At 37.6% G+C, this 18,537-nt stretch overlaps 1 protein-coding gene across 2 annotated transcripts in view; it reads right to left on the bottom strand.

Moving 5' to 3' along the window:
* Positions 1 to 18,537, bottom strand: part of DENND5A (DENN domain containing 5A) — a 120,468-nt gene that overhangs the window by 17,911 nt on the left and 84,020 nt on the right. For both annotated transcript variants that reach the window (XM_049650369.1, XM_049650372.1), the window contains 4 exons: positions 12,334 to 12,484; positions 11,548 to 11,641; positions 8,353 to 8,484; positions 3,419 to 3,571 (listed from right to left, as the gene is read on the bottom strand). In XM_049650369.1, the coding sequence (XP_049506326.1) occupies positions 3,419 to 3,571; positions 8,353 to 8,484; positions 11,548 to 11,641; positions 12,334 to 12,484 (530 nt within the window). The remainder of the gene's footprint in view (positions 1 to 3,418; positions 3,572 to 8,352; positions 8,485 to 11,547; positions 11,642 to 12,333; positions 12,485 to 18,537) is intronic.

The following is an 18,537-nucleotide window of genomic DNA, read 5'->3' as shown; positions in this document are numbered from 1 at the left end:
TAGTACCAGATTCTCCAGGGATGTCATATATATGGAAGGTACGAAACAACCCCTTCTCACTTATCCCAAGGGCAGCAGTTACAAAACCAGTATGAAAAACCAAACCTCACCTCTTATTGTCAGAAGAATATACTAGAGAAGGATACACATCTCCTTGAAAAATGTCACTGAAAGCCAAAGAGAGCTGTGAAGATAACAGAGCTTAAGAGGACTTGCTGAAGGCAGCCCTGCATGTAGACAGTCGTATGGCTAATAACAAAATTTAGAAAGCTAGCAGCAAAACCTGCTGTTTGGATTCCCTCTACTTTCTAAGTAGATAAAATAGGTAATTGATCAGTAAGGTGCCCTCAGAAGGGGGCAGTAAAATCACCTTCTGAGAGTAAATTTGGTCACTGCAAGACCATGCATAATCTGCATGATGGAGACCAGGTAACCAGGTTATAGCTTTTGGATTAGGACATAACCAAAGAATGTCTCAACAGGAGAGAAGCGCTCTACACACAAGCTAGCAAAGTAGAGGCCTAAGGAGGACATGCTGTAGAAACCCAACATAGATAGTCTTGGTCAATCCTCAGCTGAACATCCATGTGTCTTTGAGGGTATAAATGACCTGCCAAAAAAGCACATACCCTTGCTTCCCTCTGGTGACACTGTTAGTGCTTTATTTCTAGCACTCCAAATGCAGACTTCAGAACAAAATGGGACCTCAACTGAAAAGTCCCCATTATTTTGAACTAGTTTCTCACTAAACAAGTAGCCCCTATCCATCCAAACTGAGAAGGGAATCAAATTGGCTCCAAAAGATATTCCTTATACTATGGGAATTTTTGCAGAATATGGCTACAAAGCCTCAGAGGACAGGTTTAGAACATGGTATGGTATTAGTTCTTAAACTGCAGGAGAAGTCTCACTAATGCTCTAGAAATTTTTATGGCAAATATTAAAAAGTTTTGGTGGCATATGTTTTACCAAAAAGCTGAAGAGCTCAACTATAGTGCCAGGCTCGCTCAACTTCAAGGAAATTGATAAAATGATTATTTATATTCTATTCATTTGTTATAAAGAAAAGTAAAGAAACAAATTCTTCATGTAGAACTTAGCATAATAGCTTTCATATGTTATCTACCTACCACATGCCAGGTTATTTGTATTATATCTAATTATCATAACCCTCAAAGGTAGACTTGATTAACTCTGTAGTATTGATAAAAAAAATGAAACTCAAAAATCACAAGTTACTGGAAGTCAGCCAGTGGAGCTAAGATTCAAAAATCCCAGGCCTCCTGACTCCAAAGCCCATGGTGTTGCTGTTATACTACAGGAATCTCAAAATTTTAGGAATTTGGTGATGCACAATTTTTAGCATTTAAAAAATTTTATAATCACATTATTGTTTATAATATTAAAAAATCAGAAATAATCTAAATGACCAGTAATAAAGGATTGATTCAAATATGGAAAATGTATACAGTGGATACAGTAACTAAAACTGAGATCTGAGAAGAGTAATGACCATAAACATTTACAAAGCATCTCCCACATTCCAGGCTGAGTTCAGTGCTTGACATGAACTATCTTAAATCCTCACAAGAATCCTATGGAGGTGGGTACTTTAAAAATTCCATCATATATAGGAAGAAACAGAAGCCTGGAAAAGCTACATATCTTGATCAGTCTTATAAAGTTATTAACTGGGAATCAAACCCATGTCTATCTGATTCCTAGTTTGAACTCTTAAACATTACAGTATCACCTAAAAATTAGATAAGGACACAGAAAAAATATTCTGAGGTTAAAAAAAGAAAAAGCAAGTTACAAAACATTATGTACAGTAGGATCCCATCTAGATTTTTGTAAAAACAGTTTTACTGAGATATAATTCACGTTACCGTAAAATTCACACGTATAAAGTTATACAATTTTCTGTAAAAAAAAAAAAATCCAGCTTTTAGTACATTCACAGAGTTGTGCAACCATCACCACTACCTAATTTTAGAACACTGTCATCACCCAAAAAGAATTATCAGTCACTCCCTATTCCTCCTTCCCTCCTGCCTCTGGCATCTCCTAATCTACTTTCTGACTACGAATTTGTCTATTCTGGACATTTTATATAAACAGGATCATACAATATGTGGTCTTTTGTGACTGGCTTCTTTCACTTAGTATGTTGAACCATCTATCATCCTTCATTCCTTTTACTACTGAATTAAATTCCATTGTACAGACATACCACATTTAGTGTATCTATTCATCAACTGATGGACATTTGAATTGTTCTACTTCTGGTCTATTAGGAATAAGGCTGCTATGAACATTTGAGTACATGTTTTTATATGGACGTCATATTTCCATTTCTCTTGAGTACACAGCTAGAAGTGAACTTGCTGTGTCATATGATAACACCATGTTTAACATTTTGAGGAACTGCCAGACTATGTTCCAAAGTGGCTGCACCATTCTACATTCCCACCAGCAATGTGTGAAGGTTCTAATTTGTCCACATCCTTACTAAACTTGTTTTGTCTGTCTTTTTTTTAGTTATCCTAGCGGATGTGAAAAGGTATCTCACTGTAGTTGGATTTTTAAATATACACTGTATATGGGTATATGTGCATAGAAAAATGTCTTGAAGAACAGATGTAGTAAACTGTCTCTATACCCATAACAATGACAACTCCAGAAGGGCAGAGATCTTGGTCTGTTTTGTTCACTTAGGTATCTCAAGTGCCTACAACAGTGCCGGACACCGTTGGCTCTCAAAAAAATAGTGCAACATACTTACATATATTTTCTAATTTATCCATATTAAAACTGCTTTTGAAAAGATTTCAAGTTCTTTTCAAATTTAAAAATGTATAAAAATAAAAGTTGTCCATCTTAACCAAATATTCATTGTAGAGTATTCTGAAATAAGGAAATTCTCTGGTATTCAGCAGTAAAAATCAAACTTACTGTCATTCAGTCCTTTCTCAAATCTTTAGATAGTTAAGCTATCTGCATATAAAAGAAATGTTAATGACAGACCTTTTTCCACTGGGAATGTACAGTGAAGGACCTTTAGAGGACATCTGGTACTTAGGAGTTCCAAGTTCTCTCTTTTGTGTTCCATTTCCAGACTAGGGACAGATGCCAAAAAGGATCTATCAATTTGGCCTTCAGCTCTATTCACAAAAAGGAAGATGCCACTCTAAAAATGTCTTCACAAACACACAGGTTTATGAAGCAAATTAAAAAAAAAAAAAAAATAGCTTGGATCATATTTATTTACTTATTAGTTTGTTTAGCTATTTCAAGTCTCACTCCACCATGCCATGCACCATTCTTCAAAGCCAGCCAGCTGGAGAAGTATGGGAAAGCTAGTAAGTGAAAACAGAAAGACAGTTTGCTCAGCAGGGAGAGTCTACACATTCCTTACCTGCTTTACTTGTAGCCCATGACTCCAGATCCTCTCTAGGAGGTCACAAAGGCTGGCAATCAAGGTGTTCTCCTCCACCCCTGTGATGTTCACCTCCCCGTGCCCTAGCTCCACAGCCTCTCGGCCCATTTTCTCCACCAGCATCCTCTTGGTCTACAAGGAATCAGTCAGCAGGATTAGATAACCCAGTGAGCAGGATCATATGCAACTAGAGAGGGTTGTGGCCACCTGCACAGCACATCTGCTGGGCTGGGAAGGACAAGATGAACAAGACCAAGAGACACAGTATATTTATTCTCCACCATGTACGTCAGGTTATGGTACATTCTTTAAAAGTTTAGTTATGGGGCACCTGGGTAGCTCAGTTGGTTAAGCATCCAACTCCTGATTTTGACTCAGGTCATGATCTCACAGTTCAGGAGATCGAGCACCAGGTTGGGCTCTGCACTGACAGCACAGATCCTGCTTGGGATTCTCTCTTCCTCTCACAGTAAATAAATAAATATATATATTTTTAAAGTTTAGTTTCAAAGATAAGAAAACAGCAATCACTGTATGATCCTGGGCCTACTTCTTCTTTCTGTGATGTCCTCACTCTGGATTCAGTTTTTTCATTTATGAACTGAAAAAAGTTAAATAAAATTGGTCATGCTCACTTCTGAGATTCTCTGATTCTCATTGTTTAACTGATCTTACCAAACAAACCTTCAAGTATTTAATGCTAGAAATACATCTGAAGTACCTGTCAAAGGGATCAAAAATTAAGGACAAATGATTTACTTTTAAGTAAAATTTCCAAATGCTTATTATAAAAAAAACAAAAAACACACACTGTGTAATGATCATTGTAACCTTTATTACTGTGTACCAGGCACTGTATTAAGCACTACAACTCTATGAGTAAGTATTATTATTGTTCCCAATTTACTAATAAGGAAACTGAGGTCAGAGAACTTAAGGAACTTGCCAAAATCACACAGCAAAGAAAGAGAAGATCTGGCCTCTGAATCTAACTCCGCATGAATACTGAGTTCAAGTCCTTAACTAACACTTATTTAGTTATGTTATAAATTTGTGACATACAAAAATCTAAAGAACAGGAAGAAAATCACCCCTAATTCTGCCTTTCAGAAGCAACAATCCTTAATACTTTGGCATATTTCTTTCCAGTGTTGTTATTTTTAATACTTTTTCTGTAAAATATATCTCAAATACCTGTATTATGTGTGTGTGTATATGCATGCATGTGTATGTGTGTTATATATCACACACACTATTACAACCATCACCCAAATTAAGAAATGAAACACTGCCCATCCATATCTTTGAAGTGTTCCATGTGTCCTCTCTCATCACCTTCCCACTCTGGAAGTGCCTACCATCCTGACCTACACAACAGAACTATACAGAAAAGCAAAGAAATGCTTATCACCTATATTTGCATTGCTAAACAATGTAGTTTAGTTTTGTCTATATGTTTTCTTTTGTGATCTGCTTTTTCATTAAACTTTGTTTGTAAAATTCACACGCATTGATGGGTATAGCTGTTGTCCATTTCCATCACTGTATAGCATTCCAACATATGAATATACTCACAATTTATTTATTAATTCTCTTACTGATTAGCATTTGGATTGTTTCCTGTTTGGGGATACTACAAAGAATGTTGTAAACTACTTGTACATACCTCCTGGGTTACACTGTTCTCTAGGGAAAAGATCTAGGAGAAGAATACTAGATAATGTTACACCGTTTTCCAAAGTGGTCACACTAATTTATACATCCAACAGTATGAGAACTGTTGCTCCACATGCTAACCAACATTTGGCACTGCTAGACGAATTATGTACATTTTTCTCTGCATGTTAACATCTCTGAAATTGGGATGTATTTCATAGTCATTGTGGACCAGACAGTGGACATAAGAAAGGTGTCACTGGCTAGGCAGGCACCTCAAAACTTGAGAATAAATGTCCTCAACTTGGAAAACAAAACTCAGAGACAAGAGAAAAGGCTTCTTTCAAGAAAGGCGGCATCACCTATGCTCTTAATAGCAGAGAAGACAACATTGTATGGAAAATAATGGATACCAATGGCTCAGAGTGAGCTGATAGAAGCTGTTTTTTTAAATACCTGAATTCAAAATATCAGTACTGATATATCCATCTAATTTGTGACTGTAATAACGTCTTCTGTAAAAGAAAGTATATTTGATTTCATTCTATAAATGACTACCATTAACAAACTGAAGATGCAGGAAAATCTTTTTTCTACTGATGAATAAACAAGATGTAGTAGAGACCAAGCTAGTTGAATTGTCCTAAAAAGTATGGTACACCGACTTGGTTGAAAGGCTATTTTTATTAGAAACTACATTCATAACTAAAACATTAAAAACTAAGAATGATTATATTTTAATCCAACAATCCTTCTTCTGAGTATATATCCCAAAGAACTGAAATCAGAATCTCAAAGAGGTATCTGTACCTTATGATCATTGCCACATTATTCACAATAGCCAAGATATGGAAACAATTCAAGTGCTCAAGAATGAAATCCTGCCATTTGCAGCAACCTGGATGAACCAGGAGGACATTATGCTAACTGAAACAGGCCAGTCACAAAAAGACAAATACTACATGATTCTACTTATATGAGGTATCTAAAATAGTCAAACTCACTATTTGACTGTAGGTATAAAATTTCTGTAGGTATAAAATTTCAGTATGTGAGATGAGTAAATTTTAGAGGTCTGCTGCACAACATAGCATCTATTATTTTTTTTGATTCCAGTATAGTTAACAGTATTATATTAATTTCAGGTGTGCAGTATAGTGATTCAACAATTCTACACATTACTCAGTGCTTGCTCATCATGGTAAGTATACTCTTAATTCACTTCACCTGTTTCACCCGTTCCCCCCACCCACCTTCCCTCTGGTAACCACCAGTTTGTTCTCCATAGTTATGAGTCTGTTTTTTGGTTTGTCTTTTTTCTTTGTTCGTTTCTTTCTTAAGTTCAACATATGAGTGAAATCATATGGTATTTGTCTTTCTCTGACTTCTTTCACTTAGCATTATACCCTCTAGATCCATTCATGTTATTGCAAATGGCAAGATTTCATTCTTTTTTATGGCTGAGTAATATTCTAGTGTGTGTGTGTGTGTGTGTGTGTGTGTGTGTGTATACACACACACCATTTCCTTATCCATTCATCTATTAATGAACCTTTGGGCTGCTTCCATAATTTGGCTATTGTAAATAATGCAGCTATGAACATAGAGGTACATAAATCTTTTCGAATGAGTATGTTTTGAGTAAATACCCAGTAGTACAATTGCTGGATTATAGGGTAATTCTATTTTTAATTTTTTGAGGAACTTCCATACTGTTTTCCACAGTGGCTGCACCAGTTTGCATTCCCACCAAGAGGGCATGAGGGTTCCTTTTTTTCCACATCCTTGCCAACACTTGGGTGTTTCTTGAGTTTTTTATTTTAGCCATTCTGACAGGTATGAGGTGATATCTCATTGTGGTTTTGATTTGTATTTCCCTGATGATGAGTGATGTTGAGCATCTTTTCATATGTCTGTTGGCCATCTGTATGTTTTCTTTGGAAAAATGTCTGTTTATGCCTTCTGCCCATTTTTAATTGAATTATTTGTTTTATTGGTGTTGAGTTGTATATGTTCTTTACATATTCTAGCCCTGTATCAGACGTCATTTGCAAATTATCTTCTCCCATTCAGTATGTTGTTACCTTTCAGTTTTGTTAACTGTTTCCTTTATTGTACAGAAGATTTTTATTTTGATGTAGTCCCAATAGTATTTTTGCTTTTGTTTCCCTTGCTTCAAGAAATATATCTAGAAAGATGTTGCTATGGCCAATGCCAGAGAAATTTCTGCCTGTGCTCTCTTTCAGTTTTATGGTTTCAGGTTTCACATTTTGATACTTAATCCATTTTGAGTTCATTTTTGTGTATAGTGTAAGAAAGTAGTCTAGTTTCATTCTTTTGCATATAGCTGTCCAATTTTCCCAGTAGCATTTGTTGAAGAGACTTTTTCCCATTGCATATTCATGCCTCCTTTGTCAAAGATTAGTTGACCATATAGTCATGGGTTTATTTCTGGGCTCTCTATTCTGTTCCATTTACCTATGTGTCTATTTTTTTAACACAGTACCTATTATTAACAATAGATTATTGGGCACTTCACAATATGTTAAGAGACAGATCTCATGTTAAGTATACTTACCCACAGAAACAAACAAAAACCAAAAAAATAACACAAGGAAATTTTTGGAAATGATAGATACGTTTAGCATCTTGACTATGGTTGATATTATCATGGGTGTATACGTATGTCCAAACTTGTCAAAATGTATACATTAAAATATGTGTGTAATTTTTTTGTGTATCAAGTATACCTCAAAAAAAGCTTTAAAAAATTACTGTCTGTAGAATTGAGAAAAATATGCCAACAACACACTTTGGCCTGGCACACAGTAGGCACTCAGTAAATTCTTGTATCTAAATAATGAGACCACTTCTATCAAATTAAAACAGAGAGGCAAAAACATTTTCGTGTGTGTAAGACTAATCTGTTGAAGACAATTCAACTATAAGGATTTTATATAAATAGTATAAGATGTCTAAAATTGAAAACTATATCTATCTTTCAGTTTTAAAAAATATATGTTAATATCAATCAAAGTGTGCTTGCTCTCTATTAATGGTATATTTATTTAAAGCAAATACACCTAATTCTAAGTTAACAGAATCTCAACATCAGTAGTATCCCATTATATTAACAATATTTTTAAAGCCAAGAAAGAGTGATCAGGGCCAAGATGTGTCTCCCCGTGGCTCCCAAGGGAAACAACACACACACACACACACACACACACACACACACACACAAAACCATGGCTCACCTTGTTGCGGCATTCCTTCAGCAGGCCCTCTACAAACTTCCAGTTGGTTTGAGCAATCACTGACGGGGAGAGGTTGGACAATTTGGGCTGGCGGATGGTGCTGCCCATATTTCTGGCTTCCTGGATGTACTTCTACAGCAAACGGAAAAATCAAAAGCTCTTTGTGTCTACGCACACAAACCATGGGTGACCAGTACTAATGAGAGCCTGAAGAGGGCACTATTATCACCTGCACTTTCTTATTGTCTCTTTCCTATGCTCAAAGTTGGGAGTGGCAAGTTTAAAACACAACTCTTGCAGCAAAGAGAAAAACAGACAACATGAGTTCTGTTTTCTTTGATGTAAGGCATTCCATGAGTACTGTAATTACCTTTGCTTTAATGATAGAAGAGGTAAAAAAAAAAAAAAAAACACATGGTTAACACAGAGCTAACACATGGCTGCAACATGTATAGTTCAATGTACAAACCCACCCAAATTTCAGAGTACTACTGAGAAAATCATTTTCTCCAACAAGCTGAGAGGAATTTAACTCCTCTGCCCATTTCAAAGGTATCTACCCTTACTATCATAAAGTATAGCCTTGCTAAATTAGAGCCTAGAAAAGAAGACTGCACATTTAATAGAAGACTGCACATTTAAAATAATAACTGCATTTTCCACTTTCCTACAATGTGCTGGTGATTTTCCATATACTATTTTTTTAAGTTTATTTATTTATTTTGAGAGAGAGAGAACAGGGGACGGGCAGAGAGACAGAGGGAGAGAGAGAAAATCCCAAGCAGGCTCTGCGCTGCCAGTGCAGAGACCAACACGGGGCTCAAACTCACAAATGATGAGATCATGACCTGAGCCGAAATCAAGAGTCCAATGCTTAACCAACTGAGCCACCCAGAGGCCCCACTACTGACATCCTCTCAGTATCTCAAGTTCACAACCAATATTTTTACCCCAGACTTTATTCCAGTAGTACAATTGTGTCCATTCTACCTTCTGGTCCCTCAATCTGCTCCTACTACCAACCCCCAAGGTTAGGCTTCAATTCTCTCACCTGGACTACCTGCCTCCTAGTTTGTTACCTACCTCCTGTACCTCCTTACTCCAAAATATTCAGCCTACAGCCTCCATTACAAGACAAATACCAAGTGTTTGATCCTGCATTTATTTCTTCCACTTGACTGCTCTTTGTCTCTCAAAACCCTATCATCCTCCCAGACTTAAAGAGATGATGGCTCCATCAGTCTTGTTTGAATAATACCCCAGGTAGAACTGACCTCTGCTTTCTCTAATCAGTGATCAAACACTGACTTGCCTCTCATAGGATCCTTCCAAAAGACTATTCTACTAAAGTTATTTGTGTATCTGACTTTGTTCCCTAATAAACTGGTATCCCTGAGGACAAGCCTATCTCCTTCTCATCTTTATATTTCAAAGTGCTTATTACAACGATTGGACCAAGTAAACATGCTCAATAAACACTGTTGAAAGAATATGGAGGTGAGATGGAAGACCCAGGGGACACTTCTAAAATAACACCAATACTCAACACTTCATTTCCACCCTCATACAAACAAAAACTTTAAGCACAAGGATGCCTGCGTGGCTCAGTCGGTTGAGCCCCTGACTCTTGATTTTGGCTCAGGTCATGATTTCACAGTTTGTGAGATCCAGCCCTGTGCTGGGCTCTGCACTGCCAGTGCAGAGCCTGCCTGGGTTTCTCTCTCTCCCTCCCCATCTTTTTCTGCCCCTCCCCCCACCCAAAAGAAACCAATAAACATTTAAAAAAAAAAAATGCTAAGCACAATCATATCCTATAAATCAGCAGTTAAAAATTCATAGCCAGGGTTGCCTGGGTGACTTAGTCAGTTAAGCATCCAACACTTGATTTCGGTTCAAAACATAATCTCACAGTTCGTGAGTTCAAGCCCCACATAGGGCTCTGCACTGAGCACAGAGCCTGCTTGGGATTCTGTCTCCCACTCTCTGCCCTCCCCCAACCCCCTTTCTCTCAAAAATAAATAAACATTTTTTAAAAATTCATCGCCATACCTTGCAATTCTAATTTATTCCTTTAAAAAACAGCAAAGACAAAATAGTATTTATTTTCCAATTCACTGAGGTGTCAGACTAATATGAAAACAATATGCTTTAATAGGTTTTAAACGTATAAAATGCAAATTGCAGGTTCTTTTCTCAAAGAGAAGTTCCTGAAATAGGTTTCTGAAGGTGAAGCCCCATTTTTACAACTTCTCTGCAACTAAGGCAGGGTCTCCATCCTGAGGTTTAGAAGTAGAAACTTCACTGGGAACGAGTTATAGTAGAGCTGAGAAACTCAGCTGGTAAACTCAAGTCAATTCAGGAATCCTGAATCCCCAGGCACCTAATGATAACATTCCTCTCTTTTGCTTCTCTAAGAAAAAAAGTCAAGATTATTGGTTTTAGGGGTGCCTGGATGGCTCAGTCGGTTAAGCGACCAACTCTGGCTCAGGTCGATCTTGGTCCGTGAGTTTGAGCCCCCTGTCGTGCTCTATGCTGACAACTCAGAGCCTGTAGCCTGCTTCAGATTCTGTGCCTCTCTCTCTCTGCCCCCCTCACACGCTCGCTCTCTCTCTCAAAAAATGAATAAACATTTAAAAAAATTTTAAAGAAAAGATTATCTGTTTTAAATTAATACACAAAAAATAGAAGAAAAGTCCCCCATACCCATTTCAGAAATTCACAGCATTAACTCAAGTTCAGCTTTTCTTCCTTCTCACTTTAATAGAATTAACTTTTTTCTACCATATTACACACACACACACACACACAAAGTCTCACAAATTTTAAAAGAATTTCTTCCAAATCTCAGACTCTTATCTTCTGAGTTTTCCTGTCACACTCCCCAGGGAGCATATGCATGACTGAGTACTGAAAGGACAGTGAAAGCCTGGACATTACTCCTGATAGGGCTGCAAACAGGGCCTGGCTCAGAGAGAGGACCTACTAGCGGTCACTGGCAAAACATCATATATCCTAGATTTGTCATAACCAAGGCCCAGTATCAGGTATCGGGAACTAACCCTAGTATTAACCCATCTTTATGGGAGAGATCACTACTAAGACATTTGAATCAGATCAGAGGTCATGAAAATGGGAAAGAGAAGTAGAGTGTAGAATAGTCAAGAGCCACTGTTTGTCACCCTTAAGATGTCTTACCTCTCTCTGGTCATTATCTAAACGCAGGTGTTCTGTGTGCTGCTTCTGCCTATCTTTCCGCCTCCACTGAGCAGGGGCATTCCTTTTTGTCCACCTGACAGAATCCAAGCAGGCAATTATGAACATTGCACTAAGAAAGTAAGGTCAGGTTACTGATAAGAGAGAACATGAATGTCTAGGGAATAACGCTGGGCATAGGAAAAATACCTAACAGTCAACAGAGATAGCTCAGAGACCTTGAGGAAAAGTAGCTGAGAGCTCAGTGACTGGGCAAGAAAGAGAAAACTCCCCAGGGGAACATAGACATATCTCTCTTAAAACACATGCAAAAACTTCACATGCAGACCCAAAACTATACTCCTTCTCTGTCTGGGCTTTGACACACTCATCTCCAAAAGTAACTAAAAAAGAGCAACCCCACTAAGGTATCTACTTTTGGTTCAGACTCCAATTATTTCAACCACCACTTATTAAAGACACAATGCTAGCTAGCTAGGTGTGGTATGGGATTTAGTTGAGAGATGACTGCAAGCTATCTGTAGTCTGGCTTTTTGTAGCTTCTGGGCATGTGGAGCTATCCCAATTTGCAGAGTAGAGACAGGAATGAATTATACTTTGTCACCTGTATTCTTGTTCAAACAAATGAACAACCTGGATGGTCTGTGTCATCTTCATATTTGCTTTACAAAATTCCAGGGATCTTCCACAAGCTCAGGCCCTGATATGGGAGAACCCTCATCACTGTGGTTAGGGAGCTGGATCAGAGAATCCCTGGGGTTGACTCACTTGTTGCTGGCTGGCCCAGTGGAAAGCACATCAGACTGCAATTTAGGGAAAAAGCCTGGCTCATATTTCCCTTGTCCAATCTTCATATCAAGTAAGTGGGGGTGAATCGCAGTATGGTCAATTTTTGCCAGACGCAGTTCAATTGCTTTCTCTGAATGAGAACAACAAAAAATGAGTCAAAGATTTTCTAAAATATACCATATTCTGAACCATAAGTTTCAATACATTTAAGATAATTTGAATCATACAATTATGTCCTCTAACCACAATAATCAAAAATAGCATCTTGAAACTAAATAGCATGCTTCTATATAACTCATGGGTTAAAAAAGAAACCAAAAGAGAAAGTTTGAAACTGAAGAAATACGAAAACACAAAATATCAGAATACGTAATTAAAATATTACTTGAGAGGAGATTTACAGCAATAAATGTCTATTTTAGAAAAGAAAGTTCTCAAAACTACTGACCTCAGCTTCTACCTTAAGAAACCAGAAAAGGACATGGACATTAAATCCAGAGTAAATACAAGAAAGGAAACAATAAAGGCCAGAGTAAAGTCAATGAAAGAGAAGAGAGAGAAAATTAATAAATCCAAACAATGGTTCTTTTAGATCAGTAAAACTAATGTAAAATGTTGGACTAATTAGCATAAAAAGAAAAAGACACAAATTAACAGTGTCAGGAATGAGAGAGGTAACATTGTTACAGATTCTATAGATATTAACAACAGAATATTACAAATAATTTAATGTCAACAAATTTAACAATAGGTTAAATGGAGAAATTCCTAGAAAAACACAAACCACAAAAGCTCACTCAAGAAGAAATAGATAATCTGAATAGCCCTATATATGTTTTAAAAATTGAATTTGCTGCTGCTCGGGATTCTCTCTCTTCCTCTCTCTCTGCCCCTCCTTCTCTATCTCTCTCTCTCAAAATAAATAAATAAACATTTCTTAAAAATCTTGTGGCAACTCGGTGGCTCAATCAGTTGAGCATCCACCTCCTGATTTCAGCTCAGGTCTGATCTCACATTTTGTGAGATCAAGCCCCACACTGGGCTCTGTGCTGACAGTATGGAGCCTGCTTGGGATTCTCTTTCTCCCTCTATCTGCCCCTCCCCTGCTTGTGCTCTCTCTCCCTGAATGAATAAACAATAAATAAATAAATACATACATACATAAATACATAAATACATAAATAAATAAATAAATAAACAAACACAAACAAACAAACAAACAAATAGCTTTATAAAGACTTCCCACAAAAAAACTCCGGGTCCAGATGACTTCAGTGATGAATTCTACCAAATCTCTAAAGAAGAAATAATCCAAGAAACTGAAGAGAAGAAAAATAATAGTTCCCAACTTATTCTTGGAAGCCAGCATTATCCTGATACAAAATCAGACCGAGACATGTACCAATAGCCCTCATGAACACAGATGCAAAAATTCTATAAACAAGTTTTTGGTAAATCTAATCCAATAATATACAAAAAGGATAATATGTCATGACCAAATACAGTTTCTCTCAGGAATGTAAGTTGATTTACATATTCAAAAATCAATGCATATCACTCACCAAATTAAAAAACCAATTCTAATAACCATATAATTACCTCAATAGGTGCACAAAAAGCATCTGACAACATACAACATCCACTTCTGATAAAAACTCTCAGCAAACTAGTAACAGAAGCAAACACCAACCAATAAAAGATATCCCTTGAAAAACTTACAGCTAACATCATACTCAACGGCGAATACTTTCCCTCCAAATCAAGAATAGACAACACTGCCCATTATCACCATATCTGTCTCACACTATAGTAAAGGTTCTAGCCAGTGCAATAAGACAAGATAAACAAATAAAAGGCATCTGGATTGGAAAGGAAAAAGTAAAACTATCATTATTTGCAGGCAATATTATCTATGTATAAAATTAGCTAGATGTACAGAAAGCAATTAGAAAAAAGTATGGTATGGTTGCAAGGCACACATCAACATACAAAACTCTATTATATTTCTATATATTTGCAATGAACAACGAGAAATTAAAATTTTACAATACCATTTAAAATAACATCTCAAAAAATGACATACTTAAAAGATAAATCTGACAAAAGATATGCAAAACTTGCACACCGAAAACTATATAAGACTCTTGAAAGAAACTAAAGGTCTAAATAAATGGAGAGGTATGCTGTGTTCATGGAACATAAGACTCAGTAATGTTAAGACATCAATTCTCCCTAAACTGGTCTACAGATTCAAGGCAATTTCAATAGAAACAAAGAAAGAAAGAAAGAAAGAGAGAGAGAGAGAGAGAGAGAGAGAGAGAGAGAGAGAAAGAAAGAAAGAAAGGAAGGAAAGAAGGAAGGAAGGAAGGAAGGAAGGAAGGAAGGAAGGAAGGAAGGAAGAAAAATGGAAAGAATGAATTTGGATCCTTAGCTTACACTATCTAAAAAAATTAACTTGAAGTAGATTATAGGGGTGGCTTGGGTGGACCAGTTGGTTAAGTGTTCAACTCTTAATTTTGGCTTGGGTCATGAACTCCCAGTTCGTGTGATCAAGCCCCACGCTGGGCTCCATGTTGAGAGCTTGGAGCCTGCTTGAGATCATCTCTCTACCTCGGTCTCTGCCCAACCCCTGCTCATGCTCTCTCTCTCAAAATAAATAAACTTAAAACAAAACAAAACAAGAAATGGATCATAGACCTAAATATAAAGCCTGAAAATAGAAAACTTCTAGAAAGAAATACAGAGGGGAAAAAAAATCTGTGGGGCACCTGGGTAGCTCAGTCAGTTAAGCATCCGACTCTTGGTTTCCACTCAGATCATGATCTCACAGTTTGTGAGATGGAGCCCTGCCCTGGGCTCTGCACTGAGGTCATGAAGCCTGCTTGGGATTCTCTCTCCCTCCCTCTTTGACTCTCCCATATGCGCATGCAAACATGCACAATCTCTCTCTCTCAAAATAAACACTAAAAAAAAAAAAAAGATCTGTGACCTTGGATAGGCAAAAATTTCTTACATATAATAGCAAAAGTATAATCCTTTTTTTAAATGTTTGTTTGAGAGTCAGAGTGTGTGAGTAGGGAAGGTCAGAGAGAGAAGAAAGAAAGAATCCCAAGCAGGCAACACATTGTCAGTGCAGAGCCCAATGTGAGCCTCAATCTCATGAATCATGAGATTATGACCTGAGCTAAAATCAACAGTTGGATACTTAACCAACTGAGCTACCCAGGGACCCCATTCTTTTTTTTAAGATTTCTCTTAAAGTTTATTTATTTATTTTGAGAGAGACAAAGAGTCCGAGTCAGGAAGGGGCAGAGAGAGAGGCAGAATCCCAAGCAGGTTCCATGTAGTCAGTGCACAGTGACCAACTTAGGGCTTGAACTCATGGAACTATGAGATCATGACCTAAGCCAAAATCAAGAGTCAGAGGCTTAACTGAATGAGGCACCAAGGTGCCCCTAAGATTTTATTTTTTTTTCAATATATGAAATTTATTGTCAAATTGGTTTCCATACAACACCCAGTGCTCATCCCAAAAGGTGCCCTCCTCAATACCCACCACCCACCCTCCCCTCCCTCCCACCCCCCATCAACACTCAGTTTGTTCTCAGTTTTTAAGAGTCTCGTATGCTTTGGCTCTCTCCCACTCTAACCTCTTTTTTTTTTTTCCTTCCCCTCCCCCATGGGTTTCTGTTAAGTTTCTCAGGATCCACATAAGAGTGAAAACATATGGTATCTGTCTTTCTCTGTATGGCTTATTTCACTTAGCATCACACTCTCCAGTTCCATCCACGTTGCTACAAAGGGCCATATTTCGTTCTCATTGCCATGTAGTACTCCATTGTGTATATAAACCACAATTTCTTTATCCATTCATCAGTTGATGGACATTTAGGCTCTTTCCATAATTTGGCTATTGTTGAGAGTGCTGCTATAAACATTGGGGTACACGTGCCCCTATGCATCAGTACTCCTGTATCCCTTGGGTAAATTCCTAGCAGTGCTACTGCTGGGTCATAGGGTAGGTCTATTTTTAATTTTCTGAGGAACCTCCACACTGCTTTCCAGAGAGGCTGCACCAATTTGCATTCCCACCAACAGTGCAAGAGGGTTCCCGTTTCTCCACATCCTCTCCAGCATCTATAGTCTCCTGATTTCTTCATTTTGGCCACTCTGACTGGCGTGAGGTGATATCTGAGTGTGGTTTTGATTTGTATTTCCCTGATGAGGAGCGACGTTGAGCATCTTTTCATGTGCCTGTTGGCCATCCGGATGTCTTCTTTAGAGAAGTGTCTATTCATGTTTTCTGCCCATTTCTTCACTGCGTTATTTGTTTTTCGGGTGTGGAGTTTGGTGAGCTCTTTATAGATTTTGGATACTAGCCCTTTGTCCGATATGTCATTTGCAAATATCTTTTCCCATTCCGTTGTTTGCCTTTTAGTTTTGTTGGTTGTTTCCTTTGCTGTGCAGAAGCTTTTTATCTTCATAAGGTCCCAGTAATTCATTTTTGCTTTTAATTCCCTTGCCTTTGGGGATGTGTCGAGTAAGAGATTGCTACGGCTGAGGTCAGAGAAGTCTTTTCCTGCTTTCTCCTCTAGGGTTTTGATGGTTTCCTGTCTCACATTCAGGTCCTTTATCCATTTTGAATTTATTTTTGTGAATAGGGTGAGAAAGTGGTCTAGTTTCAACCTTCTGCATGTTGCTGTCCAGTTCTCCCAGCACCATTTGTTAAAGAGACTGTCTTTTTTCCATTGGATGTTCTTTCCTGCTTTGTCAAAGATTAGTTGGCCATATGTTTGTGGTTCTAGTTCTGGGGTTTCTATTCTATTCCATTGGTCTATGTGTCTGTTTTTGTGCCAATACCATGCTGTCTTAATGATGACAGCTTTGTAGTAGAGGCTAAAGTCTGGGATTGTGATGCCTCCTGCTTTGGTCTTCTTCTTCAAAATTACCTAAGATTTTATTTTTAAGTATTCTCTACACACAAGGTGGGGCTTGAACTCATAACCCTGAGATCAAGAGTTACATGCTCTATCAACTGAGCCAACCAGGCGTCTCATTTATTTTTTTAAAGATTTGATCCATTTTTTCTTAAAACGATAAATCAGGCCTCATCAACATTTTAAAAGCACAGTTTTTCTTAAACACTGCTCTTCAGAAAACAGTAAAGAGAATGAAAAGACAAGCCACAGAGTAGGGGAAATATTTGCAAATTATGTATCTGATAAGGTACTTGTATGAAGAATGTATAAAAAACTTGGAAAATTCAACAATAAGAAAACAACCTCCAAAAAGGGGAGAAATATTTAAATAAGCATTTCACCAGAAAAGATGAATGAATGAATGAATGCCAAATAAGCAGACCAAGAGATGTTCAACATCGTTAATCATCAGGAAGACCCAAATCAACACATTCTAATAGGTTTGTAGTGATATCTCATTGTGGTGTCACAATGAGATATCACTACAAACCTATTAGAAGGGTTAAAATTGAAAAGACTGACCATAAAAAAATGTTAGCAACAATGTAGAGGAACTATAATTCTTATGCACTGCTAGCAGGAATATAAAATGTGCTGTGAAAGACAATTTGTCAGTTTCTTTTTTTTTTTTTTAATTTTTTTTTAACGTTTATTTTATTTTTGAAACAGAGAGAGACAGAGCATGAACGGGGGAGGGGCAGAGAGAGAGGGAGACACAGAATCGGAAGCAGGCTCCAGGCTCTGAGCCATCAGCCCAGAGCCCGACGCGGGGCTCGAACTCATGGACCGTGAGATCGTGACCTGAGTTGAAGTTGGACACTTAACCGACTGAGCCACCCAGGCGCCCCAATTTGTCAGTTTCTTTAAAAAAGTCAACATACAGGGGCACCTGGGTGACTCATTTGGTTGAGCGTCCGACTTCAGCTCAGGTCATGATCTCACTGTTCGTGAGTTTGAGCCCCATGCCGGGCTCTGTGCTGACAGCTGCCCCTCCCCCACTGGCACCCTGTCATACATGATCTAGTCACTCCACTCCTAGGTATTTATTCAAGGGAAAAGAAAACATGTAAAACAAAACAAAACAAAACAAAACAAAAACTGTTCATAGCCCAAACATCCACCAACAGGAAAAGAAATAAATTGCAGTAATATCCATATAATGGAATACTACTCAGCAATAAACAGAATATAAATGAACTTCAAA

Source organism: Panthera uncia, chromosome D1, assembly GCF_023721935.1.
Source record: "Panthera uncia isolate 11264 chromosome D1, Puncia_PCG_1.0, whole genome shotgun sequence".
NCBI classification, from domain to species: domain Eukaryota; kingdom Metazoa; phylum Chordata; class Mammalia; order Carnivora; family Felidae; genus Panthera; species Panthera uncia.
The sequence above is the reverse complement of the archived record's forward strand: the minus strand, read 5'-3'. Positions and strand labels throughout refer to the sequence as shown.